At 34.2% G+C, this 25412-nt stretch overlaps 5 protein-coding genes and 1 pseudogene across 6 annotated transcripts; 2 read left to right on the forward strand and 4 right to left on the reverse strand.

The window, feature by feature from the left end:
- Window positions 1-489: 489 nt before the first annotated feature.
- Window positions 490-2884, reverse strand: LOC140832688 (APO protein 4, mitochondrial). Its single transcript, XM_073196830.1, has 2 exons — window positions 2447-2884; window positions 490-1445 (listed from the first exon to the last, which is right to left on the reverse strand). The coding sequence occupies exons 1-2, from the start codon at window positions 2713-2715 to the stop codon at window positions 725-727; spliced, it is 990 nt and encodes a 329-aa protein (XP_073052931.1). The 5' UTR covers window positions 2716-2884; the 3' UTR covers window positions 490-724.
- Window positions 2885-3896: 1012 nt separating this feature from the next.
- LOC140832689 (uncharacterized) lies at window positions 3897-6625 on the forward strand. Its single transcript, XM_073196831.1, has 8 exons — window positions 3897-4693; window positions 4882-5404; window positions 5509-5563; window positions 5655-5719; window positions 5803-5868; window positions 5957-6034; window positions 6104-6280; window positions 6360-6625. Exons 1-8 carry the CDS (start codon window positions 4302-4304, stop codon window positions 6396-6398), a joined length of 1395 nt encoding a protein of 464 aa, XP_073052932.1. The 5' UTR covers window positions 3897-4301; the 3' UTR covers window positions 6399-6625.
- A 225-nt stretch (window positions 6626-6850) lies between these two features.
- On the reverse strand, window positions 6851-10356 carry LOC140832691 (lysophospholipid acyltransferase LPEAT1-like). 2 transcript variants are annotated; one of them, XM_073196835.1, is made up of 8 exons: window positions 9680-10356; window positions 8942-9061; window positions 8815-8852; window positions 8281-8345; window positions 7932-8000; window positions 7642-7775; window positions 7334-7474; window positions 6851-7109 (listed from the first exon to the last, which is right to left on the reverse strand). In XM_073196835.1, the coding sequence occupies exons 1-8, from the start codon at window positions 10253-10255 to the stop codon at window positions 7002-7004; spliced, it is 1251 nt and encodes a 416-aa protein (XP_073052936.1). In that variant the 5' UTR covers window positions 10256-10356; the 3' UTR covers window positions 6851-7001. The 2 variants fall into 2 exon arrangements, with proteins under 2 accessions (XP_073052936.1, XP_073052935.1); XM_073196834.1 differs by having other exon boundaries at window positions 9659-10349.
- A 621-nt stretch (window positions 10357-10977) lies between these two features.
- On the reverse strand, window positions 10978-12556 carry LOC140832690 (anthocyanidin 3-O-glucosyltransferase 5-like). Its single transcript, XM_073196833.1, has one exon. The coding sequence runs from the start codon at window positions 12483-12485 to the stop codon at window positions 11061-11063; it is 1425 nt and encodes a 474-aa protein (XP_073052934.1). The 5' UTR covers window positions 12486-12556; the 3' UTR covers window positions 10978-11060.
- Window positions 12557-18322: 5766 nt separating this feature from the next.
- Window positions 18323-20395, reverse strand: LOC140832693 (protein BRASSINAZOLE-RESISTANT 1-like; annotated as a pseudogene).
- Window positions 20396-22665: 2270 nt separating this feature from the next.
- LOC140832692 (geranylgeranyl pyrophosphate synthase, chloroplastic-like) lies at window positions 22666-24135 on the forward strand. Its single transcript, XM_073196836.1, has 2 exons — window positions 22666-23406; window positions 23515-24135. Exons 1-2 carry the CDS (start codon window positions 22857-22859, stop codon window positions 24063-24065), a joined length of 1101 nt encoding a protein of 366 aa, XP_073052937.1. The 5' UTR covers window positions 22666-22856; the 3' UTR covers window positions 24066-24135.
- Window positions 24136-25412: the final 1277 nt, after the last annotated feature.

Raw genomic sequence — 25412 nt, forward strand, 5'->3', positions numbered from 1 at the left:
GAGAAGCGACCCAATAATCGTATAGAGAGGGCGGAACGATTTTTGAAAGAGTTTTGAGTAGATCTCTTGTGAAATAGTCTCACGAATCTTTATTTGTGAAACGAGTCAACCATACCGATATTCATAATAAAAAATAATACTCTTATAATATAAAGTCATATTTTTTATGAGTGACCCAAATAAGATATATGTCTCACAAAATATGACTCGTGAGATCGTTTCACACAAGTTTTTGCTACAAGTTTTGCTCGGAAAAGGGAGCCGATTCACATGGGTTTTTATTATTATTATTATTATTATTTTGAAATAATGTGGAGTTGTGTCTGGATAATTAATACGATTGGAGTGGGCCGAGTGGTTTCCGTTACTAGAAGTGTTCAACGTTATCCATTCTGCATACTAGGTATGTGCGTGTGTGTGAAGAATTCTGATCCCTATAAAATCCGATTTTCACAAAATAACATTATGGAAGATTATGAAACTACAAAAAATTTCCTATGCAAAACTAAACTACCATATGTACACAGAAAATGAAGAACTCTTAAACCAACAAAACTTCAAATGCTAAACGCATTTATCCCAGCCATAAATGGCATATAATCAATCATTCAGAACAAACTAAATACCATATTGATGGGACCAAAAAGAACCGCATTCTTGTATTTATCCATACAAATGGATTGAAGGGAAATCACGGGTTATTAAAGTAGACACAACCACTCATTCAAACAGGAGCCGTTATGCCGTCCATTTTCATCATACAATGGTATTTTGACGGCACCACTGCACCAGCCTTGCTACACAGGTCCACCACAGCAGGAGAATGCCCGTAAAAATTGCGCCCACTATCAAGAAGTACAGGCGGATCTTGTCGCCTCCTAAACCAAACTATATTCGGGGGGACCAAGTTATCAACTTTCGCCTTCTCCCAGAAATGGGCCCCGTTCCAACTCTCAAACTTAAAAACCCCGCACATACGAGCTTTGTGTCCAGATGGTCCTACATGAACTTCTGAGCAATGCTTACAAACTCTTGCAGGATATACTAACAATAACTTTTGCACCCCTGATCTCAAAATCTCCCATGCTTTTAGTGTTCGTATACCTAATGATCTCAAATCATAGTCTGATAATGATTCGGGCATAATATCGTTTCTTGGACTATGTGAGCTAATGGTACTCAAAGAAAGAGTAGGATCGTTAACATCTACACCTGCCTGGAGACACAGTTCCAAGATGGCAGGAATTCGATCATGATCAAATCTTTCGTGGTGTTCGATTACTTTCTGAAACATTTTCTGCAAATGATATGTTTCTACTGGGACTATCACATCATTTATGCCTCCTTTAACCCAATTATGGACCTTGTTCTTTGCATAATGCCTGTAACCCGGGCAAGTTTGAATCAAATGACCACCTTCACCAATGTACACTTCTGGGCAGTATCTGTTGCAATAAAAATTATAGAAGTAATTATAGAAGTATAAAAGAAATTGCAAACGAACATGTTTCCATCTGACTCATGTTAAAAAAGAAAATAAGAATAATCTTCAAGCTAAGATGTTGCAATCTACAAAATGGTTAATCATGTGACTAGAAATTAGCTAATATAAAAAAAAATATCTAGAGTGAAACTTGTTGAAATATATACAAATATGAGAAGATCTGAAAACAGACCGTATCTTCAAAATTTTATTGGGCAGAATCATGTGACTTTGAGAACTCATAGAAAGAATTAGAGAGCAAATTAAATTTTGAAACCATTAACTGCGATTGGCAGAAGAATTACTTTCAAGCCAGCTGAACATGCTAAAGATAAGAATCCAACGAAAGCATTCAAATCATGTTGGTTTGTGACACAAGATGAAAGACACTAACTGCAAAAGCAACACCAATTTTCAAGGGAAGCGTGAAACAAAACAAGATACTACATGGCGTCCAAACAACTAATCAGAATAAATTATAGTTAATGGCTTGAAATCTTTTGAAGTTTGTGACACAAGATACAATCACCCAAAATCTTCTACCCAGAAAAAACAACACAATCATCGGTGTACAATTAGGACAGACCTCTCTCCAACACATCAGCAGGCTGAGTATGAGTAACTTCTATTTTGGCTCGAGATTAATAGCTTATATCTCCTTGAGTTCGATTAATTAGCTCTACTAACGAGGCCAGAACAAATTTCCTTGTTCCATAGAGCCTTCAATGATCAGTCAAAGCATAATAAGCAAAGCAATGATGAAAAGCATACGACGGAAACACCCTTTTCATCCACCAGGTGCACAAATAAAGAAAAACAAAATCTTCTGATAAAACACAAGTTTCCTCTCTCAATAAATAGAATCGCCTCCCCGGTCTGTTAATCCCATCATTAAATCTTAAACACCTAGATTCACATCCTAGAGAAACATCCACAAAGAAAGGAATAAAGGTGAGAACTTACTTGCAAGACCATACGGGAAAGTGATTGATAAGGGTCGAAACGCCATCGTAGAGGGCATTTCGGGCCCCAAGAACTTCGCGGGCTACCTGGAGCATGCCTTTGACAGGATATTCCTTAGACCGTTCCTCAATTCGATTCAATATCATAGGTCTAAGCTTCTTGAAATCCAACCTGGAATTGGATTTTGTGCCGTAAAATCTGAACCCCACGCTCATTTCATCGGGAATCATGGAACAGTTCAACCAGAGTTTCCGATTTCTGAGAATCATATCTGCACAATTCAACTTCTAAAGTTTTAAACCAGAATCTCAAAGGATGGGCGGCGGCCGGCGAAGAGCTCGTACGGGAGATTGACGGTGGCTTCGCTACACCAGATTTCAGGAGCTGCACTACCTTGGTCCTTGATGATGGGCAGGACAGGAGAAATGTTTATGAAATTATAGTCCCAAAATTCCATAATTTCCAATTTCAAATAGTGCTTTTTTTTTTTGCTATGCTAATTTTTTAAATTCTTTTTAAATTTTTGATATCATTAAAATTGCAAAAAAATTTATATAAACATATTTTGTGAGATGAATATCTCATTTAGGTCATCCATGAAAAAATATGCTAAAAATATTACTTTTTATTGTGAATATCGGTAAAATTGACCCGTCTCACAATAAAGATTCGTGAGACAACTTCACAAGAGACCTACTCAAAATCGCCAGATTATGTATTTATATCATATTAATTTTAAATAGACGTGAAGTTGACTTGTCCGATGAAAATGGCTAAATTATAAAAAGAACTGGAGATGTATGATAAAAAATAAATTTCGATAAAATAGATGATCGAAATCGTAAAAAAGTAAACATGTACCAAAAAACATTTTTTCTATATTTTCTAATAACGTAAAAGACAAATAAAAAACATCGGAAAAAAAAAATCAAAAAAACCAAAGAAAAAATAATTACTACAAATTTCACAGAAGGCCTAAATGACTGACTCCCAAAACGCCACTATTTGTTCTATACTACTTTTTTGATATAACAGCCGATATTTTTGCTAATGTAGATATAGACTTTGAATCATTTTTAAGATGCATGAGCGTGTAAATTCGATTTGGCGCATTAATGAATTATTATCATTTTTTATACATAAAAAAATAATTCCACTCTAGCGATCACTGAGTTGATGTGTGCAAACTAACAATAAATTGCGAATCTTGAGTTTCCAACATCAGCTCGTGTATTGGCCCTCAAGTGTACTGTAAACCACCAAAATTGTATATATAAATCATTGATATGTCACAGATTGAATGAACAGGCGCCAACAAAGTTATCAAAAAGACTTCGTTTCTTGTATTTTAGCATGGAATCTTGATTAGCCCACCTGTTATGTCGTTTGGGTTTTTGCACTTTTTTGCTACCTTATCCGAAATTTGATCAAGAAATACGATGCCACTCATACTCAACTTGTGGCTTCGATTTCGCACTCCCACTTTATCACTCTTCTTCCCTTAATTTCTTCTCCAAATTCAGAACCCAAACCAACCCAATTATAGATTGTTGCTTCATGCAAAAAAAAAAGTCGAAATATTAAGACACGCCATAGGAAAGAAAAAAAAAAGGAGTAATCTATGCTCAAGTTGTAGGATTCGAATTCCAACGCAGGTTCCAGTCTTGAATCTTTCTCTCTTTTTTTTATCACGCGGCGATCTGCGTGTTTCTTGTTCTTCGATGAAGTGATCCTTTTCAGTTTGGTTACAAACTCTGGTCTTCGAGAATCACCAAATCTTGTTTTCTCTTCTTCTTTTCTCCTAATCACATATGATATAACTCAGTAGCTAAGAAGCAGAAATTCCTGCAGAACAATGGAGGAATACATGCACAGTAAAATACCAAACAAAAACTCAGAAAGTTTGGATTATGAAGATGTATTCGGGGGTCCGCCGAGGCGATTTTCGATGCAAGAAGTGAGAGTAAGACGCAGCCTTGGTGATCTACTGGCCTCTGAACATGGTGGAACACCATCAACCCTGAGACCGAAGGAAAAGCTCAGGTTTAGTGAGGCAAGTGTGGCGAGAAGGCCGAATCTAAGCAATAATTTCTTCGATGATATATTTAGAGGCGATGAGTCTTACAGTTCGCCAACGCGAACCCATCATGATTGGGAAAATTTGTTGGGCTCGAGTCAGAGTTGGAGGATCACGAGCCCTGCGATTAGAGCCGAGCTTTTGGGCACTTCACTACCTACTCAATCAAGGTACTCGAGCTTTTGTTTTTATATTTAACCTTTTTCAAGTCTTTATATGTTCTAATCAAGAATTTTGACTTGCTCATTTGAAATATTATTTTGTTGGTATAATTCTTGTATATCCAAATTCTGCACATGAAAATCTGTACGTATTTTCAACCAAGAACTTTTACTTCAAACTCTCTGTTGTGTACTAGTCTTCCAGCCAAATGGAGAAAAGCCGCGTTTTCTACGTCTGTCTCTCAGAATCACGGCCAGGTTGATGGTACCACAAATCAAATGAACACTACCCGTTCTTCAAGTTCGTCGTTTAGATTCTATCATCGAAGTCCCTTTGCTTCTTTTAGCAGCGAGGATTCGTCGTCCACTGCCACACCTGATCCCAATGACAATGTCCAAAGCTCGAAAAAAAATACCAACGCAATGGAATCTCCGGCAAGTGGTGATCGGTTCCATTTCTCCATATACAAATGGGCGGGAAGAGGAGTTCCAGTGCTCACGCCTCATATTGAGAGGAGTAACGTTAAAGAATTGAGCACAAATGATAGGTTTTCGCGCTCTGGTGGAAAGACTGAAGGTGAATTTATCCGGAAGGAATCACCAAAAGTGATGATGAATCAAGATTTGTCTGCAAATATAGTGCCTGATTCCTTGAAAACAGAATATGGGGAAAAAGAGAATAATGGAGTGAACTTGAACGCAGCACAGGGGAAAGAACAAGTGAGTACCATTTTTGCGGACAAGAAGATATCAATTGGTTCCTAAAAATCATTCAGCCTATAAAAAAAAAGAATACCCAGTAACGTTTTCTTGTTGTTCTTTAGGAATGTGAAAATATGAACAAGGATGAAGCACAAGTTAAGACCCCAAGTTTTCGAAGTAACAATTTTATACAGTACCGAAGGATTTTTTTATTCCACAGGCCCTGTTTAGTTGATCTGATGGTCGGTATATGTTTGTGTTTTCGTAGAATCGTTTAGCTTGGAGTCGAAGATAATGGAAGATTTGGACGACCCTTTTGAAGACGACTTCCTGGTACACAGACGGTTGATTCTTTTCATCAGAATTACTGTCCTAGTTGACTTTAATGAAGTTTTTAACCCACGATGCTTTAACAGTTCCAAGAATTGTCCGATGATAATGAAAATGTTACACACGGTGAAGAAGATTGTGCTGAAAAAAAAGTAAGTTCAGAATTTCACTCGTTTAAGATGAAAATCTGAGCTGTTTAAAATGAAAATCTGAGCGTTGTATAACTTGAACCTCTTTCAGGCTTTAGATACTAAAATCCTTCAATGGTCAGTTGGGAAGAAAGGAAACATCCGTTCGCTGCTGGCAAATTTGCAATGTGTAAGCAGCATTCATTATTTCCCTCAGAATTTCAAATCATCATCTCTGTTTCTAACGTTAGTCACACAGGTTCTTTGGCCCGGAAATGGTTGGATACCAATTCCCCTGGTTGATCTAATAGAGGTGAATGCAGTGAAAAGAGCGTATCAGAAAGCTTTGTTACGCATACATCCAGATAAGTTGCAGCAGAACGATGCTACTTCGCATCATAAGTATACAGCGGAGAAAGTTTTCGACATTCTACAGGTATGTTAGTTTTAGTTTTTTTTTTATCACGAACTCAACCCAGTTGGGCAACCGTTCTTGAATCCTTATGTTCATGCAGGAGGCGTGGGATCAGTTCAATGCACTTACCCCTCTTTAACGAGAAAGGAAAAAAACAAATGGAACAGCAACAAAGGGTGATGTTCTGGCAATTGGCGAGGATTTGACTCAGGAATCCTGGTGTGAACAGAAATTTTAGGGGAGGAATTTGTGTAGGTTGGATTGCTTGTTTACTGAACATATATATTTTTTGCTTTGTTTCACAATGTATGTACATAAAGGCAAGACAAAAGTCACATCATCTGTGTTGTTTTAAATTTTTTTTTTTATATATAAAATTGGTGGAGCATGTTTGTTAGAAGAATGGATTGAAATTTTTCTCTACGGGTTGGCTGCAATTAAGATTGCTACAAAAAATCGATATACAAAACGCACAAACAAGATAATAAAAAAAGCATCAACACAAAGCGAACCAGGATTGTTGTTGGTTAAACAATCCTGCAGGAACACCAAAAAGATTATCAAAACGTTAAACCATGTGATGACACAATATAAGCAACATTTTTATAAAACCTTTGCACAAGCATAACGTAAATATTCTGGTTCCTTTCGGAGTAAAACCACTCGAAAATCTATCTTGCAATCTTTTAAACCATAAGGAATACAAGATGACTAAACTTTTCAGAGCCAGGCCATAAAATTATCAATCATCTTTGTGCTGCAAAACATTACGCATGCTAAGATTACCATCGAGAGCCGTAAGATAAACTCGTTTTTCTGCCAGTCCAACATCTGAAAGAATCAAATTACCCTGCATCGTTCGGGCGAAAGCAAAAGATGTGTTAACCCTCAATTGAAGACTGAAGGTGGCAAAGATTCTAAACACGAGTATTTAAACTCTCCAACCATTTTTTATTTTTTTGAGGATTATCAAAAGTAAGTGAAATGTATGTCAAAGCTACCAAAAAATACTTGGTTGGTCTCATTTGATTCCTAAGTTGTAATCATAATTTAAGTATAAAACCAATCAAATACCTTGAGAGCCATTAGCTGTCTGACATGTTCAGCATAGAGCTTCGGATCTTTCCTTTCCTGTTCTGATGGGTGATAAACCGGTAACTTGGTCACTTCGATATAATTTACAAACTGGCAAAGTAGAAGAATTAAGTGGCGCATCTGCACAAAATGAACGTTATATCAGTATTTTTAACACATGACAAGTTTTACACGAAAGAATCGTTCTATTAAATACACATCCATCTTCTTAATTAATACAAAAACAAAAATATATATGCGAGAAACCAACAGAAACAAAAACTAAGATTTCAAACTGGAAGTCTCACCCCAGAAATAGAATCCCATGCAGCACTAAACCTCTGGTAGGGATATCTTAGAATGACAGGAAGAACCTGTGTTTTCGCCAAAAATGCACCGGTTTTGAATTTAAGAAGGTAGTCTCCGTTCGTGGTTGTGCCTTCTGCCGAAAGACCAAAAGAAGCAAATATGTCCATTTGAAAAAAGGCTATGACGTTTATTATAAAGGGGTGAAAAATAGAATAATTTGAACATACAGCACAAAATCTGGGAAAGAACCAAACAACTTGAGCTATTAGCCTGCCATTAAAAACATTACCTGGGAAAAGCATCATCTGTGGAGCAGACTTATCTTGATGAGCTTCCAGAATTCTTTCGTTAACAATACCTGAAACAAAATCCAACATTTTGAGCATAACAATTGAATATTTGATTTTTGACGTTTTCTAACTGGACAATTAATTTGATGCTAACCTTGTTTTTGGGTTTTAGTAGTTTTGCATTAAAGCAAAATACGTGTTATTCACATCATTCTAAATACGGCTTTTCCAAGATATCAATCCATACATAAACTCAAATGATTCTAAATGGCACCCGCTATAGAAGTACTGTATGGAGGTCAGATTTTGCGCAATAACTAAAATGTTCATAAAATGGTAAACAGCTACCTGAGACACCCTTAAAGTCTGAAGATTTTAACCCCCGATGAACGTAGACACAACCAAGACATTTGCTGTAATATGAACAATATTAACAATGTAAGACACCTTTTGACTGAACAAGTAACTATTGACTGGAACATGCTCGCTAGAGAACGTAAGCAAACATTTCAGATGTATATTTTATCATCGAACCAGACTTATTCTATAATTCTTTGAAAGGAAGAAAAATAAAAAAGTCATCCTTATTTGCTCGGAAAAACGTCATTCATGAAGAAATTTGTAACGAGAATTTTATATTACAAAACAATGCATTTTTACCTTCAGCGAAACAAATATTGTACATCATATTCGGAAAACCAATCCAACAATACATATTGTGCAGACCGGTTTTTACACTTGTTATCACCAATCATTCACATGTTACAACCCAAAAGAGAAGGCCAAAAATACACATCAGGAAAAAGGAGACGGTAATATCCGTTTGTCATCCTTGAAATACCGTCTACATAGAAGGAGTAAAAAATTATTGATTGAACGAACCTTATGAGACCAACAAGAGGAAGCTCAGCCACTGATCTCTTCAGAAAAATTGCCAAGTAAGCAAGAAAATATAAAGATGTGAGTGAGAAGGGGTAACATAAGCACACGCATCTAAGAGCAACCTAACCTTGGCAACGAAGCTTGGGAAAGAGGAAGACATGTGGTACAAAATATCTATATATGATATATGATTCGACACAATAGCACCAGGTCTTTCCAACTCTTCAGATTGATCCATAGAGGCGGGCTGAAAAGTTCAAAAATCATAAACAAAAAAAATACGTTTTTACAAAACAATGCATAAACAAGAAACTAGCATCCAAGTGATGTAAATCAAATCGTTACTGACAAAATCATTCCATGTCATGAATAATTATGGCACACGTACTTCTAGTATGATATGACAATCAACTCAACGTAATGGCCATATGAGAAATCATATGAACAGGACAGCCATTTATAACATGCATATTACTTTAGTTAACAGCGCAAGCAAGCCTAACTTTTACACACGCTCAAAGTCGAATTCTTTCGCATTTCCGATTATTTTGAAGGACCAAAGAAACAACTTTTTCATATGGAATACAGATATCCGCGCTGAGGGAAAGAAATTTTTTTTATATATTCATATACATTTTTTATTTTTATATAATCATGAAGATCTTGTTTTTTATATAACCAGAAAATCTCGTTTTGTCTATATCGAGCTTTAGTTTCTTGTATAGCCACTTGGCATACACTTATAATTTCACTCAAAGCACGGTATTTCTAGCATTCTAAAAAAACTTCATTCCATAACTAAGATTAAAGCATTCTGGAATGTTAAATAAAACTCAGTACATACCGAAAGAACACAATAATCAACCTCATTATTCAACTGCCCATCAACTTCTTTGCTCAGACTGGTCTCCCGAATGGAATAAAACCCGAATACTAACAGCAAAAGCCTGGACAGAAACCTGCCGCTCCGCACAATCACCGCCCTCTGCCAGCCCCTAATGTGAGCGTAATCTTCCCGGTCATCCTCCCTGTTAGGATAGAAAAACGCCGTGCAAAGCCTACAAATAACGTAATAAAGTACTAAAATACTCATTCCCATCGCCACTCTCGTAGGTACCAAAAAAGCCAGACCCACAGCAAGTAAAATCTTTTCCGGCCAAGGCAACTTCCCCCTGCCCAGTGTCCCATACACGTCGTACCGAACAAATGCGGCAGACATTTTCTTGAGCTCTTCTATGTCAAAGGCTTGGGTTTGGGGTAAAAGGATTTCCGGGTCGGGTTCGAGGAGCGGGTTGCCGTCATCGACGGGTATGTTGTGGTCCGATCGCCGTTCTACGGATTTTGAAGTCGGGGTTTTGAGCTTGGATTTCATTTTCAACAAATTTCCTTTCAGAACTTGAATGGTTTTTGTTGTTTTCCAGAGTATTAAGTCGATGGGCATCCAGTTTTTGCATCGTTTTTGTGAAGACGCAGCAAGTGTACAAGGATTCACAGAGAGATGCTGCACGTGGAGGAAGCTTGACAAACTACGCGTCTATATATTAGGGGGCCCTACGCTGCCAATGATGGCCCACCATATTTTAATTAAAAATATGGAACAATTTGATTTTGAACATTAATTGCGGTCAACTAAACATAATTATCTTTTAAACAAAAATTAAACACACTATAATTTTATAGCACTGCCCATTGCAAATCTACCAATAGATTTACTTTAAAAAATAGTTTACCATTAAAATTAGCCAAAAACTCATATGAAACGATTTGATAGTCAATTTTATGAAACATATGTTTTATTTGACATCACTCGTGAAAAAATGATATTTTAAAAAAAATATTATTTTTTATTATAAATATAGATCATGTCGACATATCAGTAAAACCATCTAACATGAAAACTATATATATATGTATATATATTATCTGTCAAATAGTTAGGGAAAATATTACACACTTAAACTTCTTCAAGGCACGAGTACACAACTTAAAAATGCATCATGTTTAGTAGCGAAGTGTGACACTCCGAAACCCATCAAGTCTTGGGCTCAGATAGGTGATCTCCATCCCCATTATCTCCAAAACACAAAATTCAGATAAAAATATATCTTTCATAATAATAATAATTAATATATTTAAAATTATTAATTTCAACTGATTATTAATCATCCAAATACACCTTTATTCAAATTATCGAAACACTCAAAATACATTGAAAATTAAGAATTTGGAATACATCAATAATTTATTTATTTTTTAAAAGAAGATTTCCAAATATCGACAAGTAGAGAAAGTGAAAGAAACGAGGAGCCCCCGCCTTCCAACGCCTCGTTTGCGCTTCGTTTCAGCTCCGTCGCTCTGCTCCTCAACATCTTCCCCTTTTCCCCCTCCATTACTTCCCTAACGGCAGTCTCAATCTCCTTTCTACCCACGACCACCTCCCCTATCTCCGCCGCAGCCTTCACCGCCACCCCTACTTCCCCAACCAGCATGGTGGAGTTCATTCTCTGCTCCGCATACATGGGCCATGCAATCATCGGAACGCCTTGAACTAAGCTCTCCAAGGCAGAATTCCAACCACAATGAGACAAAAATGCTCCGGTTGACCGGTGGCGGAGAACAGCGAGCTGCGGAACCCATGAAGGGACGACAACTCCGACCCCACTGGTCTTCTCGAGAAACCCGTCCGGCAAGTACGCCGAAGGGTCATCTTCGTCGCTTCCGACTGTGAAATATGTACCGGAGGCGTTGGCATCGTTTGGCTTACGCACCACGAGGATGAACTTATGTTTGCTCATTTCCAAACCCCAGGCTAGTTCAATCAGCTGTTTGCTCGACAAAGTTCCTCCACTTCCAAAAGCCACGAGCAATACAGATTCACAGGGCTGATTATCCAGCCATGCAAGAATTTCGGCGTCTTTTTCATTTAAAGTTTCCTCCTCTTTTATCAACGGACCGATTGGGAAAATGGGTGGAGTGGGTATGCTTCTGAAGAAAGAATTTTGTTTCAGCGCTGCGATACGCTGAACATCAAGATTCTCCCATGTATTCACCAAGATCCCGGCGGCATATTGCAACCGGCTTACATGGAGCAAGTACCACTTGTACTCGTCATTCTTTCTATCCTTGAGTTGATCTAGAAGGTCCTCCGTGCGCATGGGTTTACAGCCGGGGATTTCAATAGGAGCCGGAAGATCGACAAATTCGCCCTCCACTTCGAAGTCTAGCGTCGGGAGATAGAGTGAAAGGGCTAGCAGAGGGGTTGAGGCAGTGAAAAATGAGTAAACGGGAATCGAGAGCTCTTCACAAATTTCAATGGCGTCGGTGGTAAAAATGTCGATTATCAAAGCCACCGGGGCGGGATTGAGCTCGATTAACATGGGTTTAAGTGGTTTGATGGATTCCCTAGTGATAACGCATATTTGGGTGAGGATCCTCATGTTTTCAAAAATAATACCGGAAACGTCGGCTTCTGGGAGGCTGATGATCCTGAGATCCGGTGAGAGTTCCGCGGCGGAGCGTGTGAATTGATCCTGCGCAGCGGAGGACTGTGTGGTGATCACAAAGAAGCTGACTTGGAAACCATGATTGAAAACGAGGCATTTTGCGAGCTGGAAGAGTGGAATGATGTGTCCCATGCCGGGACTGGGGAGGAATGACACGTGAGGTTTCATTTCTCCGGTTGTGCTCCGCCGTACTCTGTGGTTTTGAAGTTATTTCACTTTTCATGGAGTAATGTGGAGGTCTCTCCACTGTTTGCAATTTATAACTCCGCTGCCTTGAGATTACGTGATCTATAAGACTGGAAGATTTCGTGCTATTCTTAAATATCATCAGTATTTATTAATACGAGCTTATCGTTCTTTAAAAAAAATTAAGGATGAAATTGTTTTTTAACTACATTTTAAAATAAAAATTATAATTTTTTAAATTGAAATTGTAAGAGATAAAATAAAATAAACAGAATATTGTTATTACAATATAAAGTTCTAAAAGATGTTAATAAAACGATAGACCAGTGTTTAGCATCTAGATCGTCTAAGCGATGATTAATCGGATTCATGATAAGAAGTAATTAAATCTTTTATTAATGTTAAAGAACAGGAAATATGTTAAATATTTTTAGTTATTTGGAATTAGATTAATTTATAAATTAATGAGCTTGTCCATTAATTGATCTAAAGTTAAAATAAAAATGGATTATTCTTATTCGTTCTCTTTTTTTTTCTCCTCCTTTTCTACCATTAATTTCCATCATTCAACATGTCTAGAATCTTATTGACTATAGAAAATAGAAATATCGGAAGACTCCCACTGCCAAAATCTTCGTTATTCTCCATCAACTCGATTGGTGCAGCGAAAGCTATAGCCGGAGTTCTATCACATTAAGATCGTCTAAGCTGACCGACGAGCACTTTTTTGATATGTATGGGCACAATTTACAACACTGTATAATATCACGATTACTTGCTGCATGTGTGATCGTGAAGAATTGAACTATTGAAGATCAAGTGGACAATATGTTAATAGTGGATGCCATATTCTATTCTAGGTATACCTCTATCATTTTCAAGGATTTATTACGCTTTGCCTGCTCCGGATGCTCCATTGCTATCCATCCCCGACCCATACATATTCGCCCGATATAGTTGATATTTATCGGTTAAGAATTCAACCGAAATCTAAAACGAAAATGAACTTAAAGTCATTATCTTTAATTTTTTTAGAATCAATCTTGATATTCCATATCAGTGGGTTCTTTCTTGAGAAAATCATTTAGTTTTCTCTTCAAAATTAATTTACATAATGAGAGTTGATAATAAGAAACGTGCTAACTTCTAATGTTTCTGTTTTAGATTATCATGAAAATATAAATTAATTTTTTGTCTCTACACATTTAAGACACATAACTTATCATATACAATAAAGCTCATTAAGTAAAAACTTAATCGATCACTTTAAATTTTAGGCTTCACTTTAACGTATAACAAACATCACATAATTATTAACATATAAGCGTATACAAATAAAATTGACCCAAAAATCTATCCCTTGAGCTATATATGTAATATTATGATTATGTTTTGTGAAAATAACTTTGTGAGCTCGAAACATTGCCATTACCGAAATGTATATATAACCAAATCGGTCTATCAATCACATCTATATATATATACACATTTGAATTCAAGATATTAGATTTAAATTTTGAAAACTAAAATTGAAATTTATATTTTTCAATAAATTCAATTTAATGGAAATTGGAAAAGAATTTGAAATATATATATATATATATATATATATATATATAAATTTGAAACTAAAATTGAATTTATATTTTCAATAAAATTCAATTTTAATGGAAATTGAAAAAAGAATTTGAAATATATATATATATATATTATATATATATAATATATATATATATATATATATATATATATATAAAAGCAGATTGTTGCTATATTTAGTAACTTCCCGCCATATATATTATAATATATTATATATATATCTATATTAATATATATATATATATATATATATATATATATATATATATATATAAAAGCAGATTTGTTGCTATATTTAGTAAACTTCCCGCCAAAATTATTACTGAATAAGGAAATAAAAAAGAAAAATTATTCTTAATATATTTAATGATATATACAATTTCATAATATTAATGAGTTCTCTTTTCAAAGTTTCTTTTTCAAATTTCTATCTTATTGAATAACATAATTTGAAATATTTGATAATTGTTAATTAATATGTAGTTGATTAAAGTATGAAAATTAATAAAATTGTCGTAAAACATTTTCAAATTCTTTTTCAAATTTCCGTTCAAATTGAATTTATTGAAAATATAAATTTCAATTTTAGTTTCAAATTTAAATCTAAATATCTTGAATTCAAATGTATTCAAATGTGAATTGAAGAAATTTGAAAATATAAACTTCAATTATGTGTTTTTATGTTCTTTTTTCAAATTGAACCTGAACTCAATTGAAAACATAAAATATTTTTAAATCATTCAAAAATACATTTAACGCTTAAACTCTGATTAGTTCGTTGATACGATCTACCAGCATATGGAAACTACAGAAATTCAAATTTAAAATATATTTTTCATTATCATAATTTTACTATTTTTTTCATGTATTTTATTTTTTGATTGGGTAATATTTATATTTTCTTTATTTTATATGGTTTACACGCGTACACACGTATATATAAAAAAAAAGGTTTTTTTCATATCTGGAAAGTTTTTTTCTCAAAAATAGTAGTTATAAAAAATACCATTATTAATGTATTCACATACCACATTAATATTTGAAACAAATAGGAAATAAATACGTAGTTAAATGTGAATTTTTTTCAAATTATTTTTTAAAATTCAAATTTAAATTTGATATTTTTTGAAATTATAAATTACATTTAAGTATCTGTATTGATTATATCATTCTATTTAATTTCGATTATGGTTTTAAATTGTTTGTTTCTTTTATAGAATTTATTTTACTATTTTCTATCATACTAAATAAAATATAAAAGATATTATATAATATTATGTTTTTTCAATTTTTTTGAAAGAATGTCAGTAAATTGTTGTTATTATTGTTATGTATAGAATTTTAAAATATGTATTTTAATAGAAATTTAATATAAATATTTTTAACATGTCCAAAAAATAATTAATTTTGTAATCAAAATTTATTCGTATAATAAATGACAAAAAATGTGAATTTTTTTTAAAAATGTTTATTTATTTTTTAAAATTTTGATAAACAAAATAATATATTTTTTTAAATATTTTTATTTTCTTTTTATTTATAGCAGTTCCACTTAACCAAGATAATAAGTCAATTTGACGACAAAATATTGTTATCATCATTTGAGTGTTATTTCAAATGACATTAATATTTTGATATAATAATTTTTTATAATAATATTTAAAATTTAAATATATTCATTATATTAAATAAATAATTTTAAATCATTATTCAAAAACTAATACTACTAATTTTAATCATTAATTATATAAAATAACACTCTGTGCATCGCACGGCTGAAATACTAGTCAATATAGAATTAAAGTAGTCTTCGCTACACGCAAGTTAACTCGACCCATCAATGGTCACATATGATGACACAACATGTACATGGATTGTGAAGTAGATGTGTAGCATGAAAATTTTATGCAATGTTCTCATTAAATGTATATTTCCAACTGATCCTCCTTAAACCTTGTTGAGATCGAACTTTGACTATAATCAAAGTGAATAAATCGAAATTTATTTCTTCAAAACATAAATTTACAAAATTGTAACTGAAAATATCTGCAGGTGAAAAGTATTTAAATAACAAATTCCAACTAAAACTCAATATTCTCAATGTACATAACACTCATACAAGCAATATGCTCATGAAATTATTGGAGTGGTAGTTTGTTATACTCAACAATGGAGTACGTACCGATATACTTAATAGATAACTTGTCACTCTGAATTTTTTTTTACAACTAAGAACTTGATGTCAATATGTTTTGAATTCATCGAGCCCATGTTGTTATTAGAGTACATAACTGCTGTTTTATTGTCTTAATATAATCTTAGTGATCTTTATCTCAAAAACGCTAGAAACTCAGATATCATAATTTTCCCTGTTTTTGGATGACTATAGACTTGCAAATAATTAAGTTTAGATAATTAATTCTGTGGCAACTAGCTAGCTAGTTCTAAGAAGAGATGAAGTTCTATGGCAAACTCACTTGCGTAGAAGTTGTGACATCACCGATAGAGTTGAGTAACTCGGAAAATGTGCACAAAGAAGCTTTCTCTGCAGATCTGTTTCTAACCTGCAGGTAATTTAATTGGCATTAATGGATGTTTTAGGAAAATTGGAATCCAATGATACCAATAGGTGGTAACACCGTTTAGGAAAAATTTAATGTTGCATTCAACTTAGCTTATAAAACCTAAACATTTAAAAATTTGAAGAGAACTTGTTAAGACCAATGAAATCCGGATATCTCCACACTGATATGATATTGTCTATTATGGGTTTTAACCCTTATGATTTTGCTTTTGGAACCACCCAAAAGGCCTCATACCAATATTGATATCATTTCATCTTTATTAACCCATGATCTTTCTCTAGATCTTCCAATGTGGGACTTTGGTTGCATCCCAACAATCCTCCCCTCAAACGAAGTTCCATTATTATTCTCATAGTCCGAGCCTCCCCTCAAGCCTTGTCCGTCCTCCAATCGAGGTTACTCCACTTCACTGCGTTGGAGCGCACGCCTTACATGAATACTGGAGCATAAACCACCCCGAAAGTTTAATCAAGGATTTTTACCGGGAGCCCTCACCTCCTTCGTTTAGGTATCGAGGATTCTACCCACACGGCTCGATCTAGACCATGACTCTGATACCACTTGTTAGGAGCAACGGAATCCGGATATCTCCACACTGGTATGATATTGTCCACTTTGGGTTTTAACCCTCATGGTTTTGCTTTTGGAACCACCCAAAAGGCCTCATACCAATAGAGATATCATTCATCTTTATTAACCCATGATCTTTATCTAGATCTTTCAATGTGGGACTTTGGTTGCATCCCTACAGAACTAATGAACTCATTCAACTCGAACCACAGATATTAATCTGTCATGTCTTTTATCCGATTAGCTAAATTAATTTACTCGGATTCTGAACGTGCTCCTATAAAAACGATTTTGGTAAATAAAAAAAATAACTTAATATTAATCAATAAATTTAATCAGTTCTTTAAAATTAGAAGCTGTGCAAATACTCCCTAATAAATTTAATAAATTGATGAGTAAGGAACTGATTTTATATGTATCCTTAGTACAATGTGATATCATAATGAGTTAGGATCTATGTTTATAATTATTATTTAAGTTTGTTACAATTTATTTATTTTTTTATTCAACTCGACATTATTTATATGGGAAAAAAATAACTCATATGAACTCATTTGCTTAAATGAAAAATCATATATGCACTTAAACCTTTATAAATTGATAAAATCTTTAAAATAATAATATATTTTTTTGTCATGACTTGGCTCAATGTGCTAAATTAATAATTTCAAATAAATTAATAAGATAATAATTTTTCTAAAAACCATTGTATGAAACTATGGTTTCATCAGTACTATAAATTAACAATTTTCTAAAATTAGAAACATAATATTTAGTAAAAAATAACATTCTATTTTTGTTTATTATTTCATGACATCTAATTATATTGTTATTTTTGTTTATATAATGAATTTTATTTGATTAGTCAATACAAAACTATTATTTATTCATTCAAAGCATTGAATATAAATTATTTATTTTTATACATATATATGAAAAAAATTCAAAGAAAATTATATGAGAATTGGTGAAACACAATAACTTTTCATATAACTAAATTTATGTTCAATAAAGTAAAAACATACTCTTCAAAATTATAAATTATTAGTTTATCGGTTAGTAAAAAATAGCTAAAATGTAAATTCATCGATGATTGAGACTGTATAGTCTACAGTAAATGACATAAAAAAATAATACAATATATGTATCTACATGTGATGCTAGCTCCTAAAGAAATAATTACCAGAAACTGAAGAAGCACATAAGAAGGTAAGCAGGAAAAAGCTAAAAAACAAATCCAACTTAAAACTAGGAATTGACTCGAGCTTTTCAATCTTACACTACGGTTTACTAATATCATCTACAACTCAGAGTCTTTTCACCACAACTGTGTGTGAAAGATGGCTTGCGTTTAAGGCGAGGTCATGACTCAAGTTCGAGTATTCCCATTGCCTAGTGTGAGCTCAAGATCATCCATCCCCACCTCGTGAATTCTCTCCCCTTCCCATGGCTTAACAGCCATATTCTCAAAGTCGAATTCAGGACACTTCCCCTCATTTGAGGTAGCACCCTTGGACGGAAGACGTTGAGCAAGAGGTTTCACCAGATTAAAAGTTGGAGATGTTGGAACCAAGTTGGTTGCATTTGCATAGGCTTGAAAGTTCATCAATTGCCCCGAATCAACAGTGGATGTGTCAGATTCGTCACACTCGGGTATAGCACACTCTGGTTTGAAACGCTGGGTACGAGTTGGACTAGTTGGGGCTGAAGCTGCAAAACAAGGGATATTAAAGGCAGACATGGATTCCTTGGCATGAGTCTCTAAATTGAAAGTGTTTTGTGGGATTCGTGTGGGGGATGATAAAGGTGGAGTAACAGGGGCACTGTTTGATATCCGGACAGGAGGCAGAGACATAGGGAGTGAGTTAAGAAGGAAAGCGAATGGGTGAAATGGGGCAACAGCGGTTTGACGAGTAGGGCTTGGGCACAGAGAGGAAGATGGACTTGGTTGATACGAAGGAATAGGGCTCGCAAAATATGAAGATGGTGGGCTAGGATTCCTGGACGAACTTGGGGTAATGTTGGCTGAAATGCCTCCTATTTCCATTGGACATGGCTTGCATCCCTGCATGTTGATTGATACATAAGATCAGATGAAAAGTTGCACTGACAAATAAAGCATAATTAGTACTCGAAGCTGCTTCAAGAAATTAACTGCGCATTTCTTAATCAGTGTGGAGCCAATTCCACTTTCAGACTCATTTTCTTAGTTTTGCCACCACAACACATAATCAGTTCCCTCTGCATCAAATAAACCTTAAACAGAGCAAAAATTTTACAGAAATAAATGTCAATGCAGCGGCCATCAGAGCTTCAGATCATGATTCAGCTAATTTATGTGTTGTGTTTCAATCTAACAGAGCACAAATTATTAAACAACTAGATCAAATCCTAAAATGTGCACTGCCCTTCCCAAGTAACAATCGCAACATAAAGAAGTCAACAAACTCTAAAACAGAAAACAGCAATCTTGATCAAAATTGAAACTTACAGGCCTATACAGATCCAACGAAACCCACAACTCGACCTTAAAACCCCATCAGTGAGGAAGATCCAGTCACAAATGGAAAGAGAGTGGAAAAAAACCCAGATGCAAAAAGGAAAATACGAAAGAAACTATGAAAAAACTGCAAGAAAAATGTAGGTAAAAGTTAACCTTTCGATAAGTAGAGCCATCTGGCTCAACGATCCAACCAGCCTCGGCACAAAGCGCTTTCAATACTTCATTATTGTCGCAGTGCTTAGGCAAATCGTAGTTCCCCTGTGCCCTTAACCCTGCATAAATCTTGGCCTGCAATTGCCCTCCTCCTCCTCTCTCTCCGCCTGTTGTTCTCCCTTTCTCTCCAAGAAGGCTTCCTCCTGCCCGACCCGTCCCCTCCTCCTCCGCCTCCGTCGGCATTTCCAGCTGCTGCTGATGAAGATATCGATCCTCCAGCTTCCCACATCATTTTTCTTTTCTTCTCTCTCACACTCCCTGAATAATTATTTATATAAATAGATATAGATAGATAAAGCTGGGCTATAGCTAATATTAGCGTATATTGCGTTGCAGGATGTAGAGTACTCACGAGGAATAAGCTTCTTCCCAGAGTATGGAAGAATCTGTGTATGAAGTGTTCTTGTATTTATTAATGTGCATGTCTTCGGACACGGAAGGAAAATTAAAAAGCTCACATAACATTAGACTTGTGCGCTTTATTTGAAAAACAAATTACTATAATTTGTATATTGAAATATTACCAAAAACATATTAAAACCCTTCTTGACCTATAAAATTTGTATGGTACCTGTTATTTTTAGTATTTAATTATGATAAGTGGAACATTGTCCTATAAATAATTATTATTATTAGAATATGTTTTTGTTAGACAGTCTCAGACTCTCACGAATTTTTATCTGTGAGATAGGTCAACCCTGTCGATTTTCACAACAAAAATTAATATTCTTAGCATAAAAAGTAATATATTTTCGTGGATGACCCAAAAAAAAAATCTGTCTCACAAAATATTACTCCTAAGATCGTCTACTTGACGATTATTACTTGCATACATCATACATGAGAAGCCCAATAAATATTCTCGAAATTCAAAATAATTCCTTAAAACATGAAAATGGAAATTGTTAGGCAATTTATTATCTTCAGTTGAACTCTTTCCGCTGTATTTTTTTGTTGCCGCGTTGGGCCACAAAGGCGTGTCTATGGATTAAGTTTTCTATTTCTGGCTTTGGAATTTTCTTTCACAAAACAAGATCGTTGTTTGTTTTCATTTTTCTCTATTTTAGTTTTGTTTAGTTTAGTATTTACTTTTTCGTATTTTCTCAAAAATAATTTGGTTCCACATTGTATTGTGACGTATAATATAGTATTTCAGATTTATTTTCTCATATAATTTCCTATGCCATCTGATATATTCTTCTTCAACGATTTTATTTTCCAAAATAAAAACCAAACGTCGCTGTTTATTAGTCGGAAATATTTTCCGAAATTCCCAAAATAAAATCAAATAGATGTCTCCATATTGATATGAATAATAAAAACAAATTTCTATAATTTCCTATAACTGTGGGTAAACATATATCAGTACCTTAATTATAATTACTAGATTTATAAATAAATAAATAAATATATATATATATATGAAAACAAAAATATTATTTTTTACTACAAAAATATCATTTTTTGCTAGTTATATTTTGAATAAATATTGTGTAATATGTGATAGTTTGAGTAAAAAATATTGTTTTTTAATGTCAAAATTATATTAAGCAATAAAAATCTACTTTAATGTGTCCAGAAAGATGGCTGTGTCTGGTTTGAAACTCTCTTCTACTTAAAAAAACGAAAAAAAAAAAAACAAAAAAAAATTAAGGGAGTAGATGACTTTGTTTTTAACGACGATAAAACTCGCAATTGATTTTTCTTTGATGTATATTAATCACTTCACCTATTATTGAGGTTTTTTATTTAAAAATATTTACAAATTATTCCGCAATCAACAAGTTAAATTTTTGTCACTCTTTTATTGTAAATATATCTTTAACATCATTAATCGAATTATAATGGTCATATTTTATATTTTTTTATTTGTTGAAGCTTGAAATTTTAACTGTTATGAATCATTCATGATAAAATATTAAAAACTTTGAGATCATTCCTCGTTGTTCTTATTACTTTGATATCACCAATCTTATTTTTTGTGTTAATAACTAAGTATAGTTTTTATAATCAATTTTCGACTTCCAAACCAATTTTTTCCACCTCCATCCGTGACAATGAACATATTTTGCTGGTATATACAATAAATATACATTCCATAAACAAAGTATATGAAATTTATAAATATTAGATATAATATAACTGTCCGCATTACTAACGAAAAACTAAAAGAACTATTGGTAATCAACAGGAGTCCAGGACTCGATATGAGACCAACAAATCTCATAACATCAACCTTAAATATTCGATTTAGACCTCACCGGCTCACCGTCCCATTTCCATTGTCTTTCAATTGTCAATAACTATACCAAAACAACTTGTTTTTTTAAGATCCTAATTAATTTAATGATGCTCATACTTAAACTTTTTGTCTTTAATGTCAATAATTAACCCTAAAATATATTTTTTTAAAAAGCTTATTAATCTAAAAAATTCTCTCCACTGCAATACCATCTCTAAATTATATATATAAATATATATATAAGTATATATATATTTATATAAAAGTATGAGTGATACATAATAATATTATTTTAAGGGAATAAAAATGCACCTTAAAATGTGTTTATAAAATATTTAAATAATTTGGTGACTTGATTAGGCAGTCTAGTGGAGCAAACCACACCCAACCTAAACCAAAAATGAAGCCTCCACCATTTGTGTCATCTTGCAGTTTTAACTGCAATCCCACTCCTCATCCACAACCCTATCTCTTTCCCACTTAAAGCATCAGCTTTTCCAATGTTGTCTCTCATTACCCTTTTCACGTGTCCTATTTACAGCCATTTAAATCAAATTAAGCTACACTAGTTCGAAAAACGTACAAACTCTTCCATCCCAGAAAACAAGAGCTGTGATTTTTGAGGCGGAAATCAAGAAAAAATGAGATCTTTAAATCTTGTGGATCCATGGGTTCAGTCTTGCTCGATTTTGAAGCAATCATTGTCGTTTGGATCCTTGATTGGCTTCGTTTACTATCCCAGAATCGTTTGCAAGCCCGATTTTTCCAAATCGAGGAAGTTCGTATCTTCTTTAAGCGTGTCCGCCATTGTTACGGAACAGGAAGCAAAAGTCTTGACCTCGGATGAGGAATCCCCTTTCGATTTCAAAGCTTACGTTTTAGAGAAAGCCACATTTGTGAACAAAGCTTTAGACGAGGCGGTTTCGGTGAAGAATCCGGTGATGATTCACGAGTCGATGAGGTACTCTTTGTTAGCCGGTGGAAAAAGGGTCCGCCCCATCTTGTGCATCGCCGCCTGTGAGGTGGTCGGTGGCCAGCAGTCCGCCGCTGTGCCCGCTGCCTGCGCGGTGGAGATGATTCACACTATGTCCCTTATGCATGATGATTTGCCGTGTATGGACAATGACGACCTCCGCCGTGGAAAGCCCACTAATCACAAAGTGTTCGGCGAGGATGTGGCGGTTTTGGCCGGTAAGATTTGGAAGACATTTGGATTAATTTTTTGAATGAAACTGCTACAACAGTCTTAGTTGACTTTTTAGTCAGTCTAAAATCTTGGTTTTAAATTCCCATTTGCAGGCGATTCTTTGCTAGCCTTTGCATTTGAATTTCTCGCCACTGGCTCCACCGGGGTGTCCCCGGACAGGGTTTTGGCGGCGATTGGGGAATTGGCGAAGGCGATTGGGTCGGAGGGTCTGGTGGCTGGGCAGGTTGTGGATTTGAGCTGCACAGGGAATACAAATGTAGGATTGGATACTTTAGAGTTCATACACCTACATAAAACTGCTGCATTACTCGAGGCTTCGGTGGTCTTGGGGGCGATATTGGGCGGAGGGAGTGACTTCGAAGTTGAGAAATTAAGGACGTTTTCTAGGAAGATAGGGCTTCTGTTTCAGGTGGTGGATGATATATTAGATGTTACAAAATCATCAGCTGAACTGGGGAAAACTGCTGGTAAAGATTTGGTGGCGGATAAAACGACGTATCCGAAGTTACTTGGATTGGAAAAGGCTAGGGAGTTTGCTCAGAAGTTGAATGAGGAGGCTATGGAGCAGCTGGTTGGTTTTGATCCTTATAAGGCGGCACCACTTGTGGCTTTGGCCAATTACATTGCTTATAGGCAGAACTAGAGATGGGAATTTGGGGTTTGTTGTGACAACTTCTTGGGAGTTTTTAGTGCCTTTTTCATAGAAAAGCTTATGGGCTTTTGTGGTTATGTTTTCTGCTTTTCTTTAGTATATTCACTTAATTTTTTGGAAAATCATTAGAAAACAAAGTTGTGCTCGATTATGTTTTAAGAAAATATATATATACAACTGGTGAGCAGATAATATAACATTTTGTGTGATTGATGTTCTATAATATTTTTCGTGGTTATAAATTTTAAAATATGTTATATTGTACTAAGAGTAAGTCTTTTGTGAGACGGGTCAATCTTACCGACATTCACAATAAAAAATAATATTTTTTCATTGATAACCTAAATAAAATATTCGTTTCACAAAATATGATCTGTGAGGTCGTCTTACACAAGTTTTTGCCTTTTATTAATAAGTGTTTTAAAAGTCAGGCTGACCCGTTTGACCAAAATTAATCACGAGTTCAGTCTGGACATAGTCTGATAATCGTTTGTACAATCAAATCGATTAGAACGATACAAACCGATCCAAGAACCGATTGGATAGGTCGTAACCTGGTGAAAAATCATTTTGATTGGTTCAATTTTTTTTTTTAAAAAAAAACTTTTTCGTTTAGAATTTGATTATTTGTTGTATTTAAAATTTAATTTTATATTTTATTTTAAATATATATATGATTATTTAGATTTTGAATTTTATTAAAATATTTTTTTATTAGTGTTAGTCTTATTTTAATTTATTTTTAAAAATATATATGTATATACTTATATTTGATTATATCTATATTGTTTAAAGATTTTATAATTTAATAAATATATTTTTGAAAATTATTTACATACATTTATTATATTATAATTATATTACTATTTTATATGATATAAAAGTTTCCGATCAAAACAATCGATTGGATTGTTTTAAAATGTCAAATATTTCGATCATCAATTCGATTATAAAAAACATAGATGATAATAGAATACGAAGTTGCATAGCTATATGTTAAACTGTTTAAAAACTAACATTAGTGTTTTCGCCTGGTCTCAACAAGAACTAGCCGGGATCTCACCCCAAGTGGCTGAGCACAAGTTAAATATTCTCCCGAGATCCCGGCCTGTGAAACAGAAGAAGAGGCACTTCGGCCCTGAAAAATTAAAGTCATTGAAGAGCAAGTGGGAGAGCTGTCGAGGGCCGGTCACATCAGAGAAGTTCAGTTCATACATCCAACTCATATTTCCTTCAACATTTTGATAGCCGGGATCTCACCCCAAGTGGCTGAGCACAAGTTAAATATTCTCCTGAGATCCCGGCCTATAAAACAGAAGAAAAAACACTTCGGCCTGA

The sequence above is a fragment of the Primulina eburnea genome, chromosome 5, assembly GCF_022965805.1.
Source record: "Primulina eburnea isolate SZY01 chromosome 5, ASM2296580v1, whole genome shotgun sequence".
NCBI classification, from domain to species: Eukaryota; Viridiplantae; Streptophyta; class Magnoliopsida; order Lamiales; family Gesneriaceae; genus Primulina; species Primulina eburnea.